Source organism: Sceloporus occidentalis, unplaced genomic scaffold (genome assembly GCF_023333645.1).
Source record: "Sceloporus occidentalis isolate IW3139 unplaced genomic scaffold, rSceOcc1.0.p SCAF_5, whole genome shotgun sequence".
In the NCBI taxonomy this organism is placed as follows: Eukaryota; Metazoa; Chordata; class Lepidosauria; order Squamata; family Phrynosomatidae; genus Sceloporus; species Sceloporus occidentalis.
Genome location: NW_028316985.1, coordinates 74,961,656 through 74,988,576, shown reverse-complemented (window position 1 = coordinate 74,988,576; position 26,921 = coordinate 74,961,656). Strand labels below are relative to the sequence as shown.

Here is a 26,921-nt window from a genome sequence, read left to right as displayed (position 1 = left end):
TTGCTTTTTATAATAGAAATCGGTTATATATTCAACAAGTTGAGAAGAAAATCCTGTGCAAATACCTTTTCAAAAAGTAAATCACTGAGTGATTGGGCAAACTCTCCATCTTCCATCAACAAAAAATGCCTTAATGCTCCAAAATGCTTCTCAACATTCAGCTCCACAAAGTAGTAGTCGACAATGGCTTTGTTTACAAGGGAAACACTAGAAGTAAGTGAACACATGCACCAAGTACTTAACACAAATTAAATCAAAAAGTCCACCAACTCACTACTCATTAAAGATAACAAACTATTATATAACTATTGAGTAGCAACCTAAATCCAAGATAAAATTGCATTTTGAATCTTAAATCAGATGCTGGTCTAATTCCAAATGTCAGTCCCAACTAGGACAGATCTACAAAATCAATTTGAACTTAATAAGTCAACATTCACATAAATCCCACTGATTCAATGGCCTATTCTAGTTGAGAGTATCTAAAGGAGTCATTATGTGTGAAGTAAATTTTTTTAAAAAAAACATTCAACAGTTTGAGCCAGTAACCAAAATTAATTATAGGCTCTTTCCAAGGGACCTGCCCTAATGAATCATCTTCACTACTCTCAAATAGGGTTCCAAGGGAGGCCAGAATGGCCCCCTCTTTGTTATTCTTCAGCCAACAGACTAAGGCCTTTTTGTTCAGACAGGCTTTTAAAACAATTTTTAAAGAATGTCCTGGGGATGTTGTGCTGTTTTAAAATGTATGGTTTTTAAGTGCATTTATCTTTTTAACTGTATTCTATTTTTAAAGAAATGATCTGGTTTAACATAGTAATATTCTAATTCTATTTTAATTGTCACTTTTGTAGGTTTTTAATTGTAGTGTGCTTTTAAACTGTAAGCCACTTTGAGTCCCAATTTAGAGGAAAAAGCAGGATACTACCACTACTACTACTATTAATAATAATAATGATAATAATAATAGTTAAACTTTCTTGATCACCAGCATAGATCAGTTTCTTAAGTCTTACAAACAAGTTTAAATATTACTTACTGAGAAATTAAGGGGGCAGTAATTGACCGTTTCATCAGCACTGGTAGAGACAAGAGCTCACTTAGTTGTACAGCTGTTTCATCGGTTGCTGACTTTGCAGATGGCTCCACAGGGAATGTGTAGGATCTTGGGATGACATGATGCAGGAGATGGGAAACTGGAAGCTCTGCTGCATAGGAGCAAAGAAATCTCTGTGTTGATTTCCCTTTAGGGTTACTGATTGCTCTTTTTAAAGTACTTTCAAAACAACAATTTAAAGGTTTTAATGCAATTATTAATATGAATGTTTACATTCTACAAATGTCAGGAGGCAGGACATTTCTGAGGTCAATAATAATGGGAGTGGGGGGAAGTGTGCACACAAGGGTACTGTAGCACTTAACCAGAAAAGAATGAAGTACAACTTTGCATCTTATTTCCCACAACAATTCTGCCATACTCTGGTGGTTGAACTATGAGGCTAAACAGACCGGCCAAGAGGGCTGACGTCGGGGTGGAGTGGGGGCATGACGGCTGCTCACTGCATGCCCTGATTCTTCCCCCAAGCTGCCATCATGCCACCTGCCTGCCCAGATGGCAGCCAGTGTTACAGCGCTCCAGCAGCGTGGCAACTATATGCTGCACACCAAAAGGAGCACCGAAAAGTGCTACCACAGCAGCAAGGGAGCCCTTTTTCCAGGCCATAAAGAGGTGGCATTTTGCTGCTTCTTTTTGGCCTGGAAAAACAATGGATCGGGGCTACAGCATGCGACTGGGGCTGTTTGTTTAGGCCCTATGTCTGCTAATCTACAGATGTGATTAACTCTTTGGACTATGGTATCAGAAAACAGACTGGAATCATCTATATATATCTGAACAGTATCATGTATGCTGAGAAGTACTCGCCCAATTTTCTTCTAGGGGGATAGCTGAATTTAAGTCTAAACATGTGGGAACAGAAACTTGCGTAGCATTTAAATGACTCAGTCAAGTTGATTGGACACACTGTATGGATCCCAATTTAATAATAATAATAATAATAATAATAATAATAATAATAATGTTTATTTATATCCCGCCTTCCTCCCAGTACAGGGAATCATGGCAGCTTACAAATCTAGTCCAAGTTAAAACATTATTAATGCAAAATATAAGATTTTAAAAAAATAAACAATTCAAACAATTAAAAACATTACATTATTAAAATTTATAGTTAAAAACTTTTTAAAATAAAGGGGCTCATACAGGGAGATATGGTCATTCAAATAGCCTTGGAATCCCAGTGAAGCTTCCAGGTAGCTGCTACAGTAATTAAAGGGCTTTTAGTTTAAATTTGATTGTGGAAAAACAATAACTTCTGAGAATAATCTATAACAGGCTGCATGTGGTCCCTCAAAGCCTTCCAAGTCTCAATTCTTTTGAAATAATTTTTCCCATTTTTTTCCCATAAAAACCATGCAGGACACCCCCCCAAAAAAAACAACAACACAAAAACATGCGAAAACACCCCCACTCCACCCTCACAACTCCTTGGAACAATCCACTTCTGTCAAAATGGTTAGAGGAAGTGGTGGAACATGGCTTCTTAAGAGGCCGTGAAGAGAAAATGGAGATATTTGGGCTTTCTGTGAGTGGCTGTGGCTCACAAGTGACATGGAAGAAAACTGCCCCCTGAGCCGCCCATGCAGTTGCCCACCCCTGACTTATGTGACTCTTCAGCTGTTCTAAGACACCAACTCTGATCAGCCCCAGCTAGCATAATCACTGGTCAGAAATGAACTGTGGCACACTACATGATGTGACTTCCACGCCAACATCACCTGGAGGGTCACATTCCCCATCCAGCTCTATCGAATTCCAGACAAGCATACATACTGCTGACCTCAAGCATAACAGTATTTTAAACTGTTATGTGCTCTTTATGTTCTTCATTTTGAGAACACTCACACATCAAATCATAGTTGTCCTGATATTCTTCAAGACAATATTGATCAGATAATGCTTTCAAATAATCCTCCTCCTTCTTCCACATGGCAACAGTAGTGTTTTCGCTTTCTTGACTTTCAGATGTTTGGGCGTCGGAGAGACAAATTTGTTCAGTCATCACAAGAACCAATTCTGTGGATTTCTCAGTTTCCTCTTCCTGAGGAAAAAGCACATCTGATTAATTATCTGCCACTCTCATTGAAATGTTTTAAAACATTTATAGATCACCCTTCATCTGCCTGAATTCCAAGGCAGCTCACAGCTGAATAAAAATGCAGCTGCCACAGTAGAGCTCAGAAGGTAGCTCCAAGATGACGGTGTGCCACACAGTCTATGGTGTGCCATATAGTCATATAAAAGGTGGTGGTGGGGTCAGTACAAAATCTACCTTTTCCTGTGAACACTGACAACAGAATCTAGAAATTATTTAGATAGTCATACAGACAGAGTTTATACAAGTTATTTCTTAATGACAGTTCTCCATATTCCCGAGTCTTGAGTATTTGTGGAATTACAATCCTCAAAAGTAACATTTCCAAGCTATGTAAAACATAACACTTTTCTATGCATCTATGTACCCTCTAGCCCTATTAAAGCCACCTTAAGTCTTTCTTTTGTGTTTTCAGCTAAACCACTGGTAATTCAAGGGAATTCCACACCACACCTGCCCACTCCCACCATGCCAGCCTAGCGCCTGAATTAGCCAATGGCAATTCTTTTTAAGGAGGTGTAGTTGTGTGCCTTCAAGTAATTTCCTACTTATGGCAACCTTAAGGAAAACCTATCACAGGCTTTCCTTGGCAGAATCTATTCACAGGCGGGTTATCCTTGCCTTCCTTGGAAGCTGAGAGAGTGTGACTTCCCCAAGGTTACATAGTGAGTTTCCATAACTGAGCAGGGATTTGAACCCTGGTCTTCACAGTCATAGTCCAACACTCAAACCACTACACCAACTGGCTCTCAGTTCTTAAAACTGTACTGAACAGGAGTTGATTCCACCAATAATCAGTTAGTTTGCAGTGAAGTCTTTGATAAGCATGGTGTTGTCTACAGATCGGAGTAAGACTTATTAAAGAGGTAAAGGTAGTCCATTGACATGAATGTCTAATCGTAACTGACCATAGTGGACGGTGCTCATCTCTGTTACTAAGCCATAGAGCCCTCATTGTCTGAAGACCAATCCGATGGTCATGTGGCCAGCATGACTGCTCTGAATGCTGTTACCTTCCCATCAAAGTGGTACCTATTATCTACTTGCATTTGCATGCTTTTGAACTGCTAGGCTGGCAAAAGCTGGGACTAGTGACAGGAGCTCACACCATCATGCAGCACTCGAGCCTTGAACTGCCAACCTTCCACTCTTCCGATCATCAGAATTGGCATCTTAATCACTAAGCCACTGCATTTTAAAAATAATTTTACAGCAACATATACTTGAACAGCTATAAAAGCAAAAGGGCTGGTTTCATTATTTTTAAAGACACCAGCAAACAGGTGATCAGTACACAACCACAACTACATTAATAGAAAATTACCCACTTTGACATGAAAGTCTATCAGAATACTCATATGCCATTAATTCATAGTTAATGTTAGGGGGACAGTAATCAGAAATGTCAACATTTACTTATTCCTCACCTGCAAATTCTGAATAGGATTTGGTAGCTGCTTGACATCATCACTTATGAATGCTATATTGGGGGGGGGGGGAGTAAAAAAAGAAGAGAAAAAGAATATTATTTGTTTGTGTATCTATCTAAAGGCAAGAAACATGCTAAATTGATTAAACACACTATTTTGGTATTTATTGTACTTAAGACTTACAGAATATTGTAAACATGAAACACATTTCAAAAATACAGTAATTTAAATCTCCACACTTCCTTACTTAGTGAGGGTGAAACTCAGTATTGGACTTTGTCCTCTATTTAATAAGGCATTTTCAGCTATTAAAAGATACATTGTGTTACATTAATTTTTATACACTCATCACAAATGGTTTAAAAGCTATGCTTTGAAGGCAAAAAAGTCACAGGTACAATTAGTTAACTCCAACCCATACATAACATAGTTTTAATTGAAGTAAACCTGATTCATAAACCCATTACGCTAACTGTAAGAATATACAGATGCAACCCAGCTAAATTCCACTAATCCAGTTAAACATCAGTCTGAGCCAATTAATCTCTCTGATTTAATAGTAGATTGCTTTTAATCTGCCCCCCTCCCCCCAATTTTTGATTCACCGTTACTCACCCTCTTCCTCTCTCAAGCTTTCTTCTTGCTTTTCATCCTGGTTAACTGCCAATACAGACTCAGATGGTTTTGATTCTTGTCCTTTATCATTGTCTTTGCCTGAAGAGAATTCCGCGTTGTACAGGAATGCCTGTACTGAAGAACTAGATGCAGGACCAGAGATTGTTTTAAGGTGAGGTATTGGGTCACTGTCACTTGAAGGCGTCCACTCACCAATCTGAATACTTGACTGTGATGCATGGCCAAAGGCACTCCATCGAGGTTTTGAAGCCTCAAAATCAGAAACCAGCTCACCAGTCTTAAAGTGTGACTCGGAGACGTGCCCATGAATATTCCACCGAGGTCGAGAGGACACCACTTCAGAAACATTTTCACCAATTTTGATGCTGGCGTCTGACATGTGTCCATGGATGTTCCACCGAGGTCTATTTGGCTCTATGTTTGACACATACTCACCAATTTTGATGTTGGCATCAGAAGCATGCCCATGAATATTCCACCTGGGCCTTGAGGGTTCTACCTCAGAGGCATATTGTCCAACCTGAATGTGAGCTGCAGACACATGGCCGTGGATATTCCAGCGAGGCCGGATAGGTTCTTCCTCAGAAGTATATTCTCCAATCTTAATGTGTGCATCTGAAGAATGGCCATGAGGATTTGAATGTGGCTGGGCTTGTTCTGCATCTGGAACATATTCTCCTATTTTAATGCTTGCATCAGATGCATGGCCATGAGGATTTGAATGTGGCTGGGCTTGTTCTGCATCTGGAACATATTCTCCTATTTTAATGCTTGCATCAGATGCATGGCCATGAGGATTTGAATGTGGCTGGGCTTGTTCTGCATCTGGAATATATTCTCCTATTTTAATGCTTGCATCAGATGCATGGCCATGAATATTCCATCGAGGCCTCCTGCTTTCAACATCAAAAACATTTTCTCCAACTCTGATGTGGCTATGTGCAACTGAAGGCCTGAGAACAGTATTAAAATCATATTCTGGGGTAATGGCTTCCCCTTCTGCAACATCCTTTGGCACAGAATTTTCTTCACCAATCTGATCACTCAAGGGAAGATCTGAACTGATATTTTGCAAAGCTTCCTCTAATAAACTGGTCTCCTTTACACAGGTGGCAGCAAGTGTTTCTTCCTGAGGTTTTGGTAAAAAATCTTCAAAATCCAGACCTTGTTGTTCAGACATGGATTTTGAGGGAGAGATTGTTTCCTCCGTATGGAGTACCTGGGATGTAGTTTCTGATTCTTCCAACTCAGGATATTCATTATCCTGTATATTTGTTGGCTGTGCTAAGTCCAGCGATTTCTTATCTGAAGCATCATTTTCCAGCTGATACTCTGTCTTTCTGCCAGTGTCCCCATCATTAGGATAGCTAGGCTCAGCAGGAGCTAGCTGAAGTGCAAATAATGAAAACTGTTATTAAAACAGATACATAAGTTATTTATACAGCTGAGATATCTTCTCTATTTCTTTCAATTACAATCGATCCGCAGGGAGATGAAGGAAATATAAATAAATTTATTATTATATTATTATTATTATTATCTTCTAACACTATTATGATGTAGTATTTCTACAGTTTTTATACGGCCATATTTACTTTTTGATTCGTTTATGATAGTATAACTGTTATCAGACATTAGACAGCAACACCAACCTGAAGGATGGAATCTGTCACTGGCACAAGTGCAGCTGCAGCCTGTTGACATCGATATTCTGGAATTATGTCTACCTTCCTCCTGTATTTTCCATCAGGAAGTTTTTCAAGCATTTCCTAAGGATAAAATGGGGGCCAAAATCAAAACTGTAAATATGTTAAGCATATATGATCATATGATCAACTTGCTTGTTCTTAAAAAAAGAAAAAAAGCAACTACACTACCTCAATACGTTTTTGATCTTCCATCAGAAACTTGAGACGGGCTGTTTCCAATTTATGTCTCTGAATTTTCCATAAGGCTTTTTTTTCTCTACGAGCTGCATCTTCAGATAGTTTGCTGTAATGGTCAATTAACTCTTGCCTGCATGAAATAAAAAAATAATATTACGATGTCATGTTGGGATAAATGAGAGGAAAAAGCAAAATTTTCTCATGCTATATTCCTTCAGACCTTAAAATGTACCCCACAAGCTGAAGGTCAGTGACTCGCAAGGTACTGATGAAAATCAATTATATCACATAACATTTTGGCATTGTTCAGCAATCTGTGCTTCTAAACGTCACATTCCTTGAGAAACTGTAACCTATATATTTATATTTATATAGGATATATATAATTCAACTGTATAACTCAATTTCAGCAACTGGGTAGCTGGATACTGTGTATTTTTTCTATTTTCAGATAAATCTCTCTGCTGTGCAGATGAGCATTTGTAGGAGGTTGTTATTCTGTTATACCTCTAACACCAAGGAAAAACATATTTTAAGTTGTGTACTATTGGTGATATGCTGAGCTATTCACTAAAAGTTAAAAATCAACTTGCATTTTTATAATACTCTAGCAACCCATGAATGACTGAGCTCAGAAACACCAACCAACTCTATACTTGGGTGACTCCACACATGCAATAAGAATGTACTTATGAATTACTTAAGGTTGTACTCATGTACACATGAGGTTGTATCCTCAGAGCTCTTTCGTTTTCATGTGTGTGCAGGAGCCTCTTTTTGTATGGAAGATAACTCCAGAGATTTGAAAAAGGCCTCCTCTCTTAAATTTGAATCGTGAAAATGTAACTGACTATGAGCAGGTTAATCTGGATGTGGAATGCCAAGTTCAAGCCTTGTTTATTGGCAATGAATTAGTCATACCCTCAGAGCAATCTATTTTACAGGATTACTCAGAGGATAGCTAATAACTGTTAAGAGTGCTGCATGCTGCTCTTATAAGAGTGATATCATAAGCATATTTGATCCAATATTAAAAGCAGGTGATATGAGCATTTTAAACTTTGCAGGGGGTGGCAATACTTTTGAAATGTGTATCAGCTCAAATATTTATGGCTAAAAGACTATTTACAATATCGTGTTGGGATGGGGTTTGGGATATGCTGATGGGATAAAGTCAAATTACAACACAGACTCCTCCTGGCCAGACTTATTGCCTCTCGCAGAAACAACAACAGCAGTAGCAACAACAGAGAAGATTGACAGAGTTCAAGAAGATAAGTGCAGCTACTTGTAAGAGCCCTGTTGAATCAGATCAAAGGCCTGTCTAGTATTCTGCTAACTGAATGGCAAACCAAACAGCTTTAAGAATCGCACAAGCAAAACGTGTGTTAACAGCAGCACTCTATTATTCATGTTCCCTAGAATCTTGAACAGGATTCTATCTCTGATATCAGAAGTAACAGCCCTCATGATTAAGATGCCACTGTTAGCCTAATGCTTCAGGAGTTTGTCTAATCCCCTATTAAAGCCATCCAAGTTCTGATCATCCTACATCCATAAAGGGGAATTCCACAGTTCAAATACATACTATGAGAAGTAGCAATATGATCCTGGGTTCTGGTATTGATAGTACTTTTGGACCATACAAAATTTTCAACATAACACTTTTCAACTGGCATTATTCTTTGAATTCTCTTACCTTGCTCTTTTCTCCAAATCTTCTTCTAAAGCCTTCAATCTCTTCTCCCTCTCTCTGAGCTCTCGGGCATAACTAAAATCATCATCAGTGTCTTCTTGTTTCAGAGCACGTCGGCGCTACATATAAATTCAGAAAACTTTGAAGATAACTATCCAAAACTACACACTGAGATCTGTATTTTATATTCAAACAAGTTCAATCTCAAGACAAGGTTTTAAAAATCTTTTAAAGTTACCAGCAGAAAATTCAATTAAGATAAATACCTGTTGATCTTTTTCAAATTGTTCTTTTAATTTCTGAAACTGTTCACGCTTCTTTGCATCCAGTACCATTTTCTGAGATATTTGTCGATCTAAATACAAATTTTAAATGCCATTGCGTTATTAGCAAAAAACACTTGAGAAAACCAACTAGAATACAAAGACAGCTGTAACTTACCAGTAATGGCTTTCAGAGCTTCGCTAGCTGCTTCTCGAGCATGAACAATTAACTCCTGTTTTTCAATTTCCATACGCAAGTCCTAAGGGGTAGTTACAAATGATTTAGTGAGATTGTTCAAGCCTTTCACTGTAACTGCATGCCTTTAGATGTGCATTTTCATGAGCAAAACCCCCAGTAAATCAAATAAACCCTCTCAATATAAATAGGAATCTCACTGAAGCAGTTATAGTACCATAATTTGATAGATAAAATAGCATTAAAGCTTGAGCTTTCATTTTCAGATCCTAAGATTTGGTATACCAGAAAATATTTAGGATAAAATATTCTGGCTGTTATGCTAAAAAGAACCTGCTGTCTAACTGACATGGCTGGAAGATTACATTACAGAAATGCAGGAAGCAGTAATAGCAGACTGGTAATTTACATTGTACTTTAGGCATATGAACAAATTTTCAAGGCCTCACACAAATTTAACTTCCATAGAAATCCATGTTGGGCATCGAAGCTAAAGATATCACAGGTATTTAAAACTAGCTTTATGTAATAACTTAAGACTAGAATTCAAAGCCTTGTTCATATGTGAACATACAATTCTCCTAGGACATTTAATGATAGCATCATCTTATTTCCTTCTTCCCACATTCTGCTTTATCCCTGAGAAGGATAAAAAATGTCAGACTGTTCTATGTTTGAGAAGATATACCTATTTCTCCAGCAAGCTTACATTTTTCCATTAGGTAAAGACAAGAGAGGAATGGGTCTAAGCTTCAGTGTTCTGAGGAATAGCAGACAGATTTTCCTGGCCCTGTCAACAGGCTCCTGTCACAAATCACCGGCAAACACTAAGGGCTGAACTGTTTGTACTCAGGTCTGCTTAGCAACTTCCCTGCTTTAATAGCGATAATAAACTTTTGGCTGGTCTACAATGGCCAGAATACTCCAGGCTGCTCCCAGAGCATTCTGGCCTCAAAGCTGCCCCAAATTCCCTATTACCTGTGCACTCCAGTGCAATGCTGTGTAAAGAGCTGTCTGGCATCACTCCAGAGTGCTCGAGGTTTTCCTGTAAGACCCAGAGCTAAGGACAGGGTTTTTAAAAATAGCTTTAAAGCAGGGATGGCCAGATTTGGTATAGAACTGGTTTGCCCATGTGAAGACAGCCTGCACTCAAATCAGGGCTTTGGCCCTGCATCATTTGGACAGGTCACAGGGCAAGGAAAAACTGGTTTTAATGGCAAGTGTAGACATACCCTCAGATTATCCTTCACTAAACCTAGAAGAAATAGAAGCTTAAGAGCCCACATGGCCTTCAAAGAGGTACTCAAGGAATTCAAAATTGTCACTCTATTATTACAGTAGCTAAATGACACATTATAAACTCATTCTATATACCGTATATACTCAACTATAAGTCGAAAAATGTATGCCCCAAAATGGACTCCAAAATCATGGGTCAAATTATATATGAGGCAATACGTTAATACTGCTTATAAAGGTCCTAAAAGAAGTGCCCACCCTTCCTTTGTAGCCAGGAATCTTTAAACAGCTTACCGTTTGAGTCCCCATGCTCTCTTCCCTCTGTGTGTGTGTGTGTGTGTGTGTGTGTGTGTGTGTGTGTGTGTGTTATCCATCAGCCTTCCCTCTTAGCCAGAGCTAACAAACAGCTGCTGAGAGAGAGAGAGAGAGAGAGAGAGAGAGAGAGTATGCCCAAGTTTGTACCCTGTTTTGCAAGCCATGAGCCTTGGAAATGCTTTTGTTAAAGGGAAGAGAAATAGAGGTTTCTATCCCATTTTACAAGCCATGAACCTTGGAAATGCTTTAGTAAAGGGGAAAGAGAGAGAGAGGTTTCTACCGCCTTTTGCAAGCCATGGGTCTTGGAAATGTTTTTGGTAAAGGGAGGGGGAGAGAGAGGATTTCTACTCTGTTTTGCAAGCCATGAACCTTAGAAATGCTTTTGGTAAAGGGAAGCGAGAGAAAGGTTTCTATCCCATTGTGCAAGCCATGAGCCTTGAAAATGCTTTTGGTAAAGGGAAGAGAGGGAGAGATTTCTACCCCTCTTTGCAAGCCATGGGTCTTGGAAATGTTTTTGGTAAAGGGAGGGGGAGAGACAGGATTTCTACTCTGTTTTGCAAGCTATGATCCTTAGAAATGCTTTTGGTAAAGGGAAGCGAGAGAAAGGTTTCTATCCCATTGTGCAAGCCATGAGCCTTGAAAATGCTTTTGGTAAAGGGAAGAGAGGGAGAGATTTCTACCCCTCTTTGCAAGCCATGAGCCTTGGAAATGCTTTTGGTAAAAGGAAGAGAAGGAGAGGTTTCTACCCTGTTTTGCAAGCCATGATCCTTGGAAATGCTTTTGATAAAGGGAAGCGAGAGAAAGGTTTCTATCCCTTGGAAATGCTTTTGGTAAAGGAAAGAGAGGGAGAGATTTCTACCCCTCTTTGCAAGCCATGAGCCTTGGAAATGCTTTTGGTAAAAGGAAGAGAAGGAGAGGTTTCTACCCCATTTTGCAAGCCATAAGCCTTGGAAATGCTGGTGAGGGAGAGAGAGAGTGTGTGTGTGTAGGCTTGTTTTCCCATTTTCCATGCTGAGACTGTGACCCTTGGGAGAAGTCCAGAGAGGGAGAAGTAGGAAGGGAAGTGGTGCTTTGTTTCCCCAATTAGATCTTTTCTAACATGCCCCAGTGTTTGACCCCCAACTTATCCGCAGGTCGTATCAAAATCCATGATTTTGGACCCAAAAACTGCCCTTGACTTATACATGAGGTCAACTTATACACAAGTATATATGGTAGTTTTGCCCATATTTATCACTGCCAAAAGTGGGATGCTAAAATTAAAATCAAATATATATTTGAAACAATAAAACAATGACTATATTAGATGTGATACTCTAAAGCAGTGGTTCCCAACCTGTGGGTCGGGACCCCTTTGGGGGTTGAATGACCCTTTCATAGGGGTCACTTAAGACCATTGGAAAACACATATTTGCATGTAGCAATGAAAATAATGTTATGGTTGGGGGTCACCACAACATGAGAAACTGTATTAAAGGGTCACGGCATTAGGAAGGTTGGGAACCACTGCTCTAAAGCTACAAGCCTATATTCGCCTACTTGAGAATGGGTCCAATTATAAACTTTGGGGGTTTTTTTTGTTTGTTTGTTTTTGATAAGATATGTACAGGGTTGTGTACAGTACTATGTCAATTTGGATTTTATGGAAGGGGATATTGTACACAAAGTCCATGTTACTGACAATGAATTTTACTAATACAAAATTACTCTGTTTATTCAATTTACCTTTTCTTCCTTGCTGATGGTACTATAGCGTGCAATTCTTTCCATTCGACTGACGTACACTGCGCAGTCTCTCTCAATCTCTCTTAATTCTTCAAGGGAGAAAATTACAGAAATCCGAGGAACAGGAATATCAGACCAACATATATAGTGCTGAAAAAGTAAAAATAAATACAGAAGACATGGGGAAAGTCTTGTTCTATTTTTTGTTTTGTACATCTGCTTATGTTGTTTTAAAGCCCACTGTCATAGTACCTACCCTGGGACAACACAACTTTAACAAGTTTATGGTTTTTCCACAAATGTAGACATCATTAGCAATATGTTTCAGGAACACAGGGACACAGTCTTCTACTTCTTTTGAAATCAAAACGTATCCATGGGTCCAGTAACGTTTGTCTAGAGATCCAAAGGAAATATAAAATAACATACCACATTCAGGATTCTTGAGCGCAATTAATTTTTCAAGGAATTATTATCTTTTCTTCACACAGACAAGCCAACTTCCTCTGATGTTTCTTCTGTTGTACGAATAACATACATCCCCATATAGACTAAGCTTGCCAAATTTAGTAGGTGGGAAAAACATTTATGTGCTTATAAGTAGAGCATAAGTAATGTTTTACGTATCCATAGAAAGCTATGAGTATTATGACTGCCATGAGGAATGTGATCATGAAAATGGCATTGGAACCCACTAGAATCTGTAATACTATTATCAAAATATTTTTGAGCCATGCTGATTCTGTCCTCTGTGCAATTCCAGTATTGGTAGCTTTTAAAGTTTTCCGCAGGTCAAAATACTCCAGGCTGCTCCCAGAGGATTCTGGCCCTGAAACCGTCTCAAATTTCCCTCAATACCTCTGCATTCCAGAGTGATATTGAACAGTGGTCTACACACATGTCCCACTGTGCCACCACTTTTGCCAATTACTCTCTCTGAGGTTGAAAACAAGGCAATCAGCAGCAATCACATGGCTGGGTGCCTTGTTGTGACGTTAGAGGGAGTGAATCATGCCAAGAGTGGCGGTACTGAGAGGTACAGTGGGACACCTGTGTAAACAGCCAAATCCAGAGCAAGCTAGGGTTTTTTTTTAAAAAAAAATTGTTTAAGGCAGGGATGGCCTGGATTCAATGTAGAAATGGCTGCTTATCATGAAGACAGTCTTGACAGACCAGTGATTCAGGGCTTTGGCCCTGCATTGTGAAAATAGGGCAATGTGAGGGGGGGGGGGAACTAGTGTAAATGGCTTGTGTAGACATGTCCTTTGTTTGGCTTTCTTCTTATTGTCTATTATGTATTTATGTGTTGTATCTTTCTATGATTTTATACAGCCCCCCCTCCAAAGACCTTTGTGAGCATTTGCAGGCCAAAACGTGTTGGCCTTTTTTGTCAACCAGTCAATCAAATCAGCCATCATTTGGACATCTTGAGATGTTTGACTGGTTTCTTCTACTTGTTATTGTCTAGTCATAAATCAGTGACTGCCAGAATATATACAGTTATACAATAGAGTCAAACACAGATAGATACAGATATACTCATAAAAAGCAAAAAATGGCAGGGGAGAGGAATCTAAATATCAACTATAAAAGGAAGCACAGAATAATGAAATAATATTGAGCCAAGTTGCAAACTGAGGATTCAACCACTAAGAAAAAACTTTAAGGATCTGCCTTATATTAAAACAAAAATGTTAAAGCTCAACAACACCAATCACCTACTGTTACCCTGCACTGAGAAAAACCTTTTTCTTATACCAATTAAATAATTCCCCCACTGGCTTATTTCCTGGGCATACAAAACCAATAAGCCACAGCAGCATCCTACTTTTGTCATGGATATAGTACAGCTTCCTTTATTATAAAATGACTAAAGTAACACTGCTGGTGTCTCAGACCCTAACACACTAAATACTCTTCTAACTGCAAAGCAAAAACCTTTTGGACTATGGTCCTGCTGCATCATATTTAGTCCTGTAGCCATGACAGAAGTAGAAAGCTGCTGTGCTTTTTTGGTTTTGTATTTTCTCAGTGGATAAATCCTTAGCTTGCCACTTGTCACAATTTTATTCCATTATATATCACCTCATTGAAAGAATCTGACAGGAATTCAAAAGCCAACATACCTCTAAAGCTGAGATAATCCTCATTCACCTGAATCATAAATTCACCGTACACGTCTCTGAATACACCACTGTATACCCAATCATGTATAAACCTAAAATACAGAACAGTGAATTACCACATTTTAAGAAGGTATGTCATGCCCCTATTAAAAAAAAGTTACCATTGCTGCATTCGCACAGCAGAAATAACCCAGTTTGACACCATTTATATTAACCAAGTTTGACACCATGGGATGTAATCAGTCCTATGGAATTCTGCCAACTGTAGCTTTGTGAGATATTTAGCCTTTTCTGTCAGAGAGCTCTGATGCCACAACAAACTACAAATCCCAGGATTCCACAGCACTGACCCAGGGCAGTTAAAGTGGTATCAAACTGATTATTTCTGCAGTGCAGGTGCAGCCTCTGTCTCAACAGAAAATAAATCATACTAGAATGCTACCACTAAAATGACTATTACAGTACGGGTACAACTGTCAAGTTCTCTGGGCCTCATGTTCTCTCTGTATGTAATCCTAAGAGTTTTCTAAAAGAGTCTCTTTCTAACTTTTATACAGCTCTTGTTAAAACAAAAACTGCAATTCATTAACCATAATAATATTGTATTTCAAGGTTTAGTTGCATTTCAACAGTCTAAAGTAAGGATCTCTGCATTCTCAAAGTCCAACTGATTCTGTGAACGCCACTTATGGGAAAAATCTATTAAATATTCTTTGTCACCACAGGAGCACATAATTTAAACCCAAGGCACATACCTTGTGTATGGTTCACAGCTTGTTTTTAGTAGTGACAAAAGAACTGGGTAATGTTCATTGCTGCAGTTATTAAGGGCTTCTTGGTATAGATATGAAAGAAGTTTCACTCCCTGAAACAGATATAAGGCACTCTTTGTAAGGGAAATCACAACACATATACTTTTGTTCAGAGTCACTTGTTCAGTTGTATCAGACAATTTTATCTTTACTGGCAAGAAGCTGTGAAAACCTGCTCCAATGGTTGAGCACAGTTTGCTTTCAGAGATTCCTATTTACTGACACCTCATGAGGAGCACCAAGAAGAAAAGGAATTATGTTAATCAGGATACCAATGATGTTTGTTTTATAAGGAATAGTTGCTCATTTATACTATCTGGGCATAGCATTTTAAATACTGATCAGCAAATACACATAAGGTGAACTGACTGTGGAAATCACTTTATTAAGTACAAACGCATACAGAGTGGATATTTCCAAAGCACTGTGAAACAGCATGATCACCCCACTCTGTGATTTCAGGAGAGAAGCAAAATCATATACTCACAGTTGGAAACAATGCATCGGCATTACCACCAATTCCCACTGAAGTCACTCCTATGCCACAGAGTTCAGCTAAATACCTTAAGAACAGAAAGACATACAGCACATAAGAGAAGTCTTACTAGACCATTTGTGCCAGAATTCTATGTCATCCGCTAATCAAATCCCGTTGGATACTCACAAACATGATGACATGATGCAACATCTAGCTATTTTATTATCTGGCTATGGCAGCTGGTATTCAGAAATATAGCAAGGAGAGTATCCTAAACTGAATTAATGATAAGGTTCTGCTTAGCTCTCATGGCTATTAACTGCAAATAGAAATATCATCTCAATCTAGACCAACATGACAGCCAGTATAGTGCAGTGGTTAAAGTGCTGGACTAGGACTGTGGAGATCCGAGTTGAAACTCGCACTCAGTCATAAGCAAACTGAGTGACCTTTGGATAGGCACACTCTCTCAGCACCATCTACCTCACAGGGTCGCTGTGGGAATAAAAATTGGAAGAAGCTGGCTGGAGAAAAGGCAGGATAGAAATGTAGCATCATCACCATCTCCTTTAGAAAATTCAATGCTTTAAAAACATCACCTAAGCCAGCAGTCATCACATTTCCTATGGTATCTAAAAAAAAATTTAATCAGATACTATGTGAAAAACAAGTTAGCTAAATCAGATACTGTGTTAAAAACTAGTTAGTTTTGCCTATGTGAAGCTTTTTCTCATTAGTGTAACAGGGTAACCAAAAAGAAGGGGGGAAATCTTCTTGTGCCATTTACAATCATGCAAGAACGCTACAGCCAGTTTGTCCAATTGCCCAGTAATCTTGTTTTTAATCCCAGTAGCTAACATAAGCTCACATATCAAATCAGCCACTTAAGGAAATTTATTTGGCTTCTAGTAGCCCAACCAAATGTATGCTGGAAAGAATGAATACCATTAAATATTTAACAGAATCATTTTGGTATTATTTTTCTTGGCGAAAACTAGGAAACAGAGATGCTCCATTCTTTAAGTATACATAGCATTTTTTTTTTTCATTTTGCATGTAACATCTGTGATATGTAAATATACACAGAGATTATTACTCTTAAGGTGTCTATACTTCATAGAAACTATACTTGGAAGCTATTATGGCTAGGTGCTAGCAACTTTGCTATGGACGTTATTATTGAGGGAATATTAAAAAGAGATTTATGATGAAATAATGTAAATGCAAAAAATGTACATATGGTAAGGTAATGGTGCATACTCACACATCTGACTAGTACTAGTTGTACATGCTTCATATTTAGGGAACTGTTACTACTACACTGCAGTAACTTTAGTGCTGAGCTCTCATACATGTGAATCCTCACTTTGTACAATAAAATATACTTCTACAGCTTGACAATCATTTAGGTCTTTCAAAGAAAAAAGTAACCTTACTCCATCCCTGCTGCCTCAGAACCCCTACGTCAACCTTTTTCATAGGAAACATGTATCTTTAATCATAATAATATATTAGAATATATTTTATTTAGGAGTACATTGTTGCAAGTGACCAATAATAAATGTCCTCCTGTGGGTTATCTTGTATGAATAGCAACTATAAGAACAATGTTTTTATATGAAGCAGCAATACGAAATAAGCCAATTTAACCTAGCACTGGGTCAAAGCAGTACTTACAGGTTTATAGGCTTGCTGTATTCAATAAGGCTAAACAACCACGGTTTTGTTGCTGAAATGCAGATGGAACATCTTTGATTCCTTTGTGTTTGCAATCAATGAGATGAAATTTCAAGACTTCATTTACACTGTATTTTAATAGTGCAACATTACCTTAGCTGGCGTCCTAGTTTTCTGAAGAGAAAGCTGATAGTCAGAAGAGTTAACGTGGGAGGAGTTGACAAAACACATGCTCGATAATACTGAAGATACTTTCTTAGCCCACTTGTGAATGCCTGTGAATGTGAATGTGAGCAGGAGACAAAAAATTCTATTAAAACTGTTTACATACAGTACCTGTTGAAAAATATGTTACAGGAAGGAATAGTGTGGGGCGCACTATTCTAATTTAATTTCTTTCAGAGTGTATTGCTCCATTCAAACCTGTACACCTTATTTGCAACTACCTAGTAATCTTGTTGAATGGAGTTACTACAGTTCAGTAGTACAACACATGTTTTGCACAGATTAAATCTCGAGGTTTCAAGCCACACACAAAGACCAGGCAGCAAATGATGAGAAATACTTGTGTCCAAGTGAGAGAACACTAGACTTCCCAACATCTTCAGCCAGCACTGACAACCCATCTGGATGTCACCAAGCAGAGGAAGGTTAGAATAAACAACATGGGCTGGACTATCCAATTTGGTATCAGTCAGGTTCTAGGCATCTCCTGCATCTTTTGTGGAGATACATGGGTTTCACCTATATGCACACAACTTTTCAACAAGCTTACCATCCCCCACCTAGCTCTTCTGAGGAACTGTCGCTGCTGCCACACTGCAGAATTAATACAGCTTGACACCATTTTAACTGCAATGACTCCATCCTATGGAATCCTGGGACTTGTAGTTTGCTGTGGCACCAGAGCTGGCAGAGAAGGCTAAATATCTCACAAAACTATAAATCCTGCAATCCTACAGTATTGAGCCATGGCAGTTAAAGTGATGTCAAACTGCATTAATTCTGCAGTGTAGCTGCAGCGTAAGCCTCAAAGCACCTGACAATCATATCTTCAACCTACTCAGCCTACCACTTTCTGTCCATTGAACAATTCAAGTTCATCACCCTTTCTGTTTGGACAAATGCAGTAATTACCTCCACTTGCTCTCACAGTCCCCCCATGCCAAACTAAAATAATTTGCTTTGGGAAAATGTATTGTAATTTTAATGATTCCGTTTTTCATTTCTGTCCCACCAGCATATGTTCCCAGCAATTTTTCTTTACCTCATTATCATAAACTCTCTTTGAAATACACCACAGTTACTGTCTGTAGCCTAAGATGGTATTTAAACTTTCATGACCCAAATCTAACACTCATTCCATTATGCTACATTAGCATTCATATAATTATATGGCTTCTAGGTAGTTGTACAGCAATTTTTATTTAAAGAGGTACTAACTCCCCAGTTTATGTGAAAGAGTTTGGGCTATATGCTGAACTCAATCAGCAGGGGCATTCATTTCTTTACCCCTGTAGCTTTGCTGTGTCATGCTACAGAACCCAGCAGAATAGTATAGGAGGTAGAATAAATTGTTCAGATGTATTCAAACTCCTTCCATGAACAGAAGGGCATCAGAAATTCCAACCAACAGACACTGGTTAAGACAAGACTGTAACAGCTCATTCAACCAGGTTAGTGATATGAAGACTACAGGCATGCTACCTGAAACACAAGTCCTTTCCTGTATGAAGAGTCCAAGACAGGTTGGATAGAGAAGCGGCTCAGGCGTGTGTAATATGTTCCGTATTCAGCAATTTCTGACAGAAGGCAGTTCATGCTTTCAGGTGATGTTCCAGATACATAAATGCCCTGCTTGACCACAAATTTCTGAGCAGCCTACAAGATTGTAGCAAAGATGAAAATCATCCATTAAAATGCAGACAACATAAAATACTTTTAAAATAAGTACACAAGTCACCATCACTATGATTTTGAACAATTTCAAAGTAACTATTTGATTGAGTGGTGAGGAAGCTTTGTAAGTCTATTTTGTGAAAATAAGCATTCAAGTAACAATTAAAGCAAAATCAAATGAGAGTGATTTTTAGAAGGATGAACATACACACAAGCAAGCATTGTAAATCTTTAAGGAAAATTAAAGCAATATGAAAATCTACATGGAAAGCTTTAAATTAATATTTATACTAGTAATGAAATATTAAGTTTCACTGGGTGTACACATAATTCATTCTATGGATAAACCAGTATTTCTGGCAATCTTATTGGATGATTTTTTATATATTTTTCCACAATACAAGACTGTAGAGTAGCACAATCATTACATGATTCTAAAGTAATTCTATGAGGTTTTCTATCTACTTCTTTAAATATTGTCCCAGTCCAGGTGTATCTGTGAACTCTTTTTAAACAGTACACTTGCCTGCAAAATTTGGGAACATGTATCATCTCTGCAAAGAGATCTATACTTCTTACATCATTTTTGTCACACAACAGAAGTGTAGATTGCAGGACTACAAAAATGTAGTTGCTACTTACAAAGGATTCTTCATACCTGATTAAATGGGAATGAATTAGAAATCACCCCAATAAGGACATTGAGAACATCCTTAACAATTTCTGATTCTTTTATTAGCACACGCTGCGGAAGCTGGAGTTTGTTACTGCTGAAAAGTTGCAATTCTGCTTCTCGAAGTCTGCAAAATTTGTCAAAAGCTTCTCTACCAGCCTCAGAAAGGTATGGTTCTTCTTTTTTTCCTGGTGGACTGTGTCAGAAACCCAAAACAAAACAAAAGCAATAATGAGGGCTATAAAACAGAACTAAGGAACACGGAGGCATGGGAATATTTTTACCCAGGAACACAGTCACAGATTACAATTATGAATTTGGTCTTCTGTATTTCAACTTCAGAGTTTAGCTACAAACCAAATACCTGCTGTGTTAAAAGGGGGATATAGACTGTAAACGAACTTTCTCCAACCTAGTATCCTTTTATTTATTATGATACTGTTTTCTATTTTAACTTTTATGTTACCCTGGGACTATGTTTCAGTTCAAAGCTAATTCTTGTAAGTCACCCAAAGCACTGGCTACCACACATGGCAGGGCTTTCTTGATGGTGGCATCCTACTTACGGAACTCGCTTCTGTTATCGTCTTTAACTGCTAAGCCACTGCATCCTGTACCACCTTATAGTAGTCAAAGTGTGGTTATCCAGATATCACTAGACTACAATCTACAGCTGAAGAAGGTTAGGAGCCAATAATATCTGGAAGGCCACACTCTGTCCACATCTACTGTATAGGATGCATCTCTAGAGATTTCCTTCCACAATAAAAAAGGGTGGAGAACTGAAAGTGAAGGTGTGTGTGCATATTTTTGAATCTTAATTTGTATTTAGCTGCCATTCTCAAGTCCCAGGGTTTTTGGGGTGTTTTGTTGTTGTTGTTAGAAATTCCAGGACTTATCTGGGAAATCATTTTCAAATTAAACACTTTCAAATCCAAAGATCCAGGAATATACTGATTAGGCAGCTTTCTGTGAAAACACCTTATTACAAAAGCTTCTGAAGCTGAAAACCTGAAACATACCATCCAATCCTTTCCCAGCATCTTCGCTTACTAGGTCCATAAGTAAGAACTGCTTCCCAGATGTCAATATCTGGTGTCACACTGGGTTCTGACTGCGAGTCAGGGGTGAGATTGGATGCTGACTGGAATCCTTCATCCTCTGAAGGATCAATACTTTGGGGAACCTATAAACATAAAGGGAACACATCATTCACATCTGTAAAACCAAGTAACTGTAATTCTTTCTCTGTCTTCTAGCAGCAGGTTTTTCCAACCCATTTCAGGAAGAGCCAGCTTTATATGTTGTATCCCAGCAATGTTCACTTGCCTTCTCAGGTTATTCAGGATACAAAATAATATCTCATGCAATATTGTATTTTTTGTTTACAGTCTGGTTGTTCAAGGTTAGCTTTTTAAAAATAATTTTAAAAAACCACCTTTCACTTTTCCATACCTATTTCAGAGCACATGTTGCCCTATTCTAACAAGTCATCTGCTAAACTAACTCTTAACTTGAGATTTTCTTCAGCAATTGCAGGCAAGGCATAGGAGAACTAAAAGACACATAAGTAATCGACATTCCCCAGCACTGAGCATGAGCGAGGATAGGTTCAATTTTGTTTGGCCATGCAATGCTGCATAAAGGAATACGCAAACTATAGAACAAAGACATTTAAAACAGAGGAACTCAAAATAGACATTTTGTTCATTAAAATCTCACTGACATCAATGTGACTTGCTAATAAGGAACTCAAACTGAATTTAATACAGCTATCATACAGGCTGAGTCTCTCTTATCCAGAATTGTGAAATCAGAAATACTCTAAAATCCAACACATTTTTCATGGGTGGCTGAGACAGTGACACCTTTGCTTTCTGATGGTTCAGTGTACACAAACTTTGTTTCATGTACAAAATTATTAAAAATATTGTATAACATTATCTTCAGGGGATGTGCATAAGGTGTAAATGAAACAAAAATGAATTTGTGTTTAGATGCAGTTCCCATTTCCATGATATCTCATTATGTACATATAAAAAAATACAGCTATTCCAAAATCTTGGTGGGTTGGGGGAATCAAAAATCCCAAATTGGGACTTCTGGTCCCAAGCATTTAGGATGAGGAAAATTCAGCCCGTACTGTGTTTACTGAAGCATTTTAACAGGTATATATACAAATATCCATACAAACTATAAATAAGGTAAATGCCACACAAAAGGTCCATACCTTAATTGCAAGTCCTGATAAATCTGCACTGTCAGGCACTGGTGGCAGGTCCAGCTTGATGTCCATGTCATATGTCCGACTGTGAACAAGAGCACCAAACAGGGAGACACGAGTTTCTCGTTCAAACCTATCACCCACAGCGCAATTTTGTGAAAAGAGTTCTACGGAAGGAAGACCTGTGCCAGGTGCTGCCTCCATCACCTGCAAAGTCTTTTGAACTGTATCATTTAAATGATGCTCCTCATTTGCAATAAATGCTTGTATGTCTGCTTCAAACACACTTACATCATAATAATCGTAACCTTGGTATTTAACATTTCTCCCGACATATTTGTTGTTCAGAAAGTAATCCTTTTTGAGTGGTGAACACTGAGGGGGCCCAGTTCCTGCAAGCTGTACCAGAAGATCCAGAACAGAAGTGATTTCAGTAAAGGGTAGACAGGTAGACTTTTCCAACTCATCTACAAGCTCCTCCAGTCTGTCGGCTTCTGGGCCCATTCCAGCAACTCTCAAGTTGAAAGATAGCATTAAAATTTTGTTTTTTACCGGTAGTTTAGGGGTGTTTGATTGTATTTTCCGGCCCTCCTCCAGGAAAAGGTTGGCAAATAAAGCATTATATGCTATCTTCTTGAGACTTTTGTTTGACCCTTTTTTGCCACTTTTCCCTCTACCCAAATGGACTGTCTTTGGCAAGCCTGATGCATGGGCTTCACACAGGTCACTAAACAGTTTTGTAATACTTTCCATGGCAGCATCAATTACTGAGGGTCCACTGTTAATGTGAATCTTGCACTAAGAACTGGATAGGGATCCACTGTCGTGTCTGGAAATGTGAAAGAAATGTTATTAATAACCATCTCCTATTATGGGTTTCCATTCTTTCATTACTTCCTTCTTCTTATAGACTCTATATTAAAGACTATTTTTTAAAAAACTAGAGTTTAAGGAAACCCTCAAGAAACATCACATGTGATCCTACTGAGAAACCCACAGTCCAAGGGAAGAGCTGTTCACATCCTACTCTTTGAACAGCTTGCCAGACCAAAACTTGTGACTATTAGGCTCACAGTTCTGGAGACCAGTTTGATTTTCCACTCAGCCATGAAACCAACTAGGTGACATTGGGCAAGTTATATATCTCAGCCTCAGAGGAAGGCAATGGCAACCCCCCTCTAAACAAATCCTGGCAAGAAAACCCCATGATAAGTTTGCCTTAGGGTCACCATAAGTCGGAAATGACTTGAAAGCAAACAACAACAATTAGGCACACATCTAACGTTTACCTGAGAGTAAAACCTAATTAATTTTACAGGGACTCACTTCCAATAAAATATGCATGCTACTGGGATCACCAGCCACATATAGCACAATACTATCTCCATACAGACAATCAGCAACTCTCTCAGGTTTCAAACATGAGCCTTCCCCAGCTATATCTAGATACAAGAGGAATTAAAATCCAAAACCTGAAACTTTTACATACAACGAATGTGCCCAACCATGAGGTACAACTCTCCAATATAAAGTACATATTGGTTTTATACGTATCGTTAATGCTAATATACGAAGGTGTTTTAACAGTAATAAAAAAGAAAGAAATGGATGGATTGCATACTTTGTTGTTGTTGCTGTTATGTACCTTCAGCTGCATCTACACTGCAGAGTCAATGTAGTTTGACACTGCTTTAGCTGCCAAGGCTCTATTCTATGGAATTCTGGGGTTTGCGGTTGTGAGATATTTAGCCTTCTCTGTCAGAGAGCTCTGGTGCCGAAACAAACTACAAATCCCAGGATTTCACAGGATGGAGCCATGGGCATCATGGCAAACACTGCATTAATTGTACAAAATAAAATAAGAGAGAGAGAAATCAAACAGACTCTGAGGCTTTCTTCCACACCCAGGTCTCCCAGGCATATTTAACTCAACAAGGAGTACTATCCCCAGAAAGCAGTGGTTCCCAATCCTTGGTCCTCCAGAATATTTGGACTTCATTGTTGTTAACTGCCTTCAACTTGGCCTCGACTCATAGCCACCCTGTGGATGAGACATCACCAAAAAACCTGTCCTCCACTGCTCTGCCTAATAATAATAATAATAATATATTTATATCCCACTCCATCTGCACTCAGGTGATCAGGGTGGCGTACAGCATTAAAAATTTACATATCATATCCTCCAACCCTCCCGCCCTTAAAATAGAATTAAACACTTTACAATTAAAACATGTTAAAAAAAAGATCAATAGCAATGTAAACAATAAATAAAAACAAACAAACAACAATGGACAAGCAAACAGCAGCCGGATCGGTCCATTACTTTCTCTTTTTGGTGGCTGGGAGACTATTCAGGAAAGGCCTGCCTAGGTCCTACAGATTCAGGTCTATGGCCTCCGTGATTGAGTCTGTCCTTCTGGTGTGCGGTCTTCCTCTCTTTCTACTGCCTTCCACTGTTCCTTATTGTCTTTTCTAATGAGTCATGTCTTCTCCTGATGTGGCCAAAATACAACAGCCTCAGTTTCATCATCTTGGCTTCTAGGAAGAGTTCAGGTTTGATCTATTCTAGGAACCATTTGTTTGTCTCTTCGGCAGTATTCTTAACACTCTTCTCCAGCACCACATCTCAAATGAATTGATTTTCTTCCTATCTGCTTTCTTCACTGTCCAGCTCTCATATCCATACATGGCGATGGGGAATACAATGGCTTGTGTGAATCTAACGTTTGTGCTCAGTTGTGTATCTTTAGAATTTAGGATCTCATCAAGGTCTTTCATGGCTGCCCTTCCCATTCCTAGTCTTCTTCTTATCACTTGGCTGCAGTCTCTGTCCTGATCAATGTTTGATGCCTGGTACGGGAAATCTTTATTTCGATTTCCTCATTATCTGGGTTGAATTTATGTAGATCCTCTCTGGTCATTATTTTTGTTTTCTTTATATTCGGCAACAAACCTGCCTTTGCACTTTCTTCCTTGACCTTCCTTAGTAATTGTCCCAAGTCTCTGATGTTTTCTGCTAGTTGTATGATATCTCCCCCATATCTTAGATTGCTGATGTTCCTTCCTCTTATTTGGACTTCATTTCAATTGGGACTTCAGCTCCCATCGTTCCTGACTTCTGGCCAAGTTGGCTGGAATTTCTGGGAGCTAAAGTCCAAATAAAATGGAGAACCAGTGCTAGAGAGCAAGAAGGGGATGGTTTCCTCTAGCAGCAGTTCCCAAACTCAGGTCTCCCTTGTGTTTTGGACTTCAATTCCCAGAATTCATTACTATTTGCCAAGCTGACTGGGGCTTCTGGGAGTCGAAGTCCAAAACATCTGGAGGATCAGAGTTTAGGGACGATCACTCTAAAAAACACAGAAACATATCCTTCTTTTTAAAAATGGAGGCTTGTACTGGACTATCCCAAGATGGGATCAGGCCCAGTGTAATGGTCACAAGTCCTGTCCTTGGCAGATTTTTAATGGCGTGGGCAAAACAACGGAGGGTCGGAAGGCCCAGTTTCAAGGAGATTGCAGAAATAATCCGGTTTGACACCACTTTGACCCAAAACACACTGCAGAAATAGTCCATTTTGAGAATGCTTTAACTGCCCTGGCTCAATACTAGGGAATCCTTGGAACTGTAGCTTTGTGAGACATTTAACCTTCTGTATCAGAGAGTTCTGGTGACACGATAAACTACAATTCCCAGGATTCCCTAGCACTGAGCCAGGGCAGTTAAAGCGGTGTCAACCTGGATTATTTCTGCAGTGTGTTTTGGACCTTTAACTGCCACTTCTCCATGCTGTGGGATACTGGGAATGGTGTTTTGTTGTGATACTGGAGCGGAGCTTCCCAGAATTCCATAGCACTAAGCTGTTAAATAGCTTAGCAGTTAAACGACCAAAACACACTGCAGAAACAATCCAGTTTGACCCTGGCTCAATACTAGGGAATCCTGGGAACTGTAACTCTTTAGCCTTCTCTGTCAGAGAGCTTTGGTGCCACAATAAACAAAAATTCCCAGGATTCCTTAGCAGTGAGCCATGGCAGTGAAAGGTCCAAAACAAAACACACTGCAGAAATAATCCAGTTTGAGACAGCTTAAACTAGATTTGCTCACTGCTAAAGAATCCTGGTAAGTGTAGTTCTGGGAGACACTTAGCCTTCTCTGTCAGAGAAGAGAGCTCTGGTGCCACAATAAACTACAACTCCCATGATTCCCTAGCACTGGCTCAGGGCTGTCAGCCTGGATTATTCCTGCAGTGCGGATGCATGCAGCCTTTTCCTCCTAGCATATTATCCTGGTTCTCCCTCCAGAGGCTTTATGAAGTGAAGGCATGCACCACAACCCAGCTCTCCCTCTCTGAAAAGGCAGAGTCGATTCATTTCCTACTTACAGAAGGACGGCGCCATTTTGGAGGAGGAGCTGGGCAGCAGTCTAGGCCTG

General features: G+C 39.0%; 1 protein-coding gene across 3 annotated transcripts in view; it reads right to left on the bottom strand.

Annotated features, from left to right (window-relative positions):
* The window catches only part of TUBGCP6 (tubulin gamma complex component 6), a 32,616-nt gene extending 5,695 nt beyond the window's left edge, over window positions 1–26,921 (bottom strand). For 2 of the 3 annotated variants that reach the window (XM_089524417.1, XM_089524418.1), the window contains exons 1-21: window positions 26,872–26,921; window positions 22,497–23,319; window positions 21,289–21,452; window positions 20,252–20,462; window positions 19,402–19,575; window positions 17,848–17,969; window positions 16,027–16,102; window positions 15,483–15,592; window positions 14,728–14,819; window positions 12,858–12,997; window positions 12,602–12,751; window positions 9,305–9,386; window positions 9,130–9,218; window positions 8,867–8,982; window positions 7,159–7,297; window positions 6,934–7,050; window positions 5,261–6,668; window positions 4,643–4,695; window positions 2,966–3,161; window positions 1,040–1,208; window positions 66–207 (exon numbers count right to left, since the gene is read on the bottom strand). In XM_089524417.1, coding sequence (XP_089380543.1) covers window positions 66–207; window positions 1,040–1,208; window positions 2,966–3,161; window positions 4,643–4,695; window positions 5,261–6,668; window positions 6,934–7,050; window positions 7,159–7,297; window positions 8,867–8,982; window positions 9,130–9,218; window positions 9,305–9,386; window positions 12,602–12,751; window positions 12,858–12,997; window positions 14,728–14,819; window positions 15,483–15,592; window positions 16,027–16,102; window positions 17,848–17,969; window positions 19,402–19,575; window positions 20,252–20,462; window positions 21,289–21,452; window positions 22,497–23,243 — 4,497 coding nt within the window. In that variant the 5' untranslated portion in view covers window positions 23,244–23,319; window positions 26,872–26,921. The remainder of the gene's footprint in view (window positions 1–65; window positions 208–1,039; window positions 1,209–2,965; window positions 3,162–4,642; window positions 4,696–5,260; window positions 6,669–6,933; window positions 7,051–7,158; window positions 7,298–8,866; window positions 8,983–9,129; window positions 9,219–9,304; window positions 9,387–12,601; window positions 12,752–12,857; window positions 12,998–14,727; window positions 14,820–15,482; window positions 15,593–16,026; window positions 16,103–17,847; window positions 17,970–19,401; window positions 19,576–20,251; window positions 20,463–21,288; window positions 21,453–22,496; window positions 23,320–26,871) is intronic. The other variant, XM_089524419.1, reaches the window with a different exon arrangement.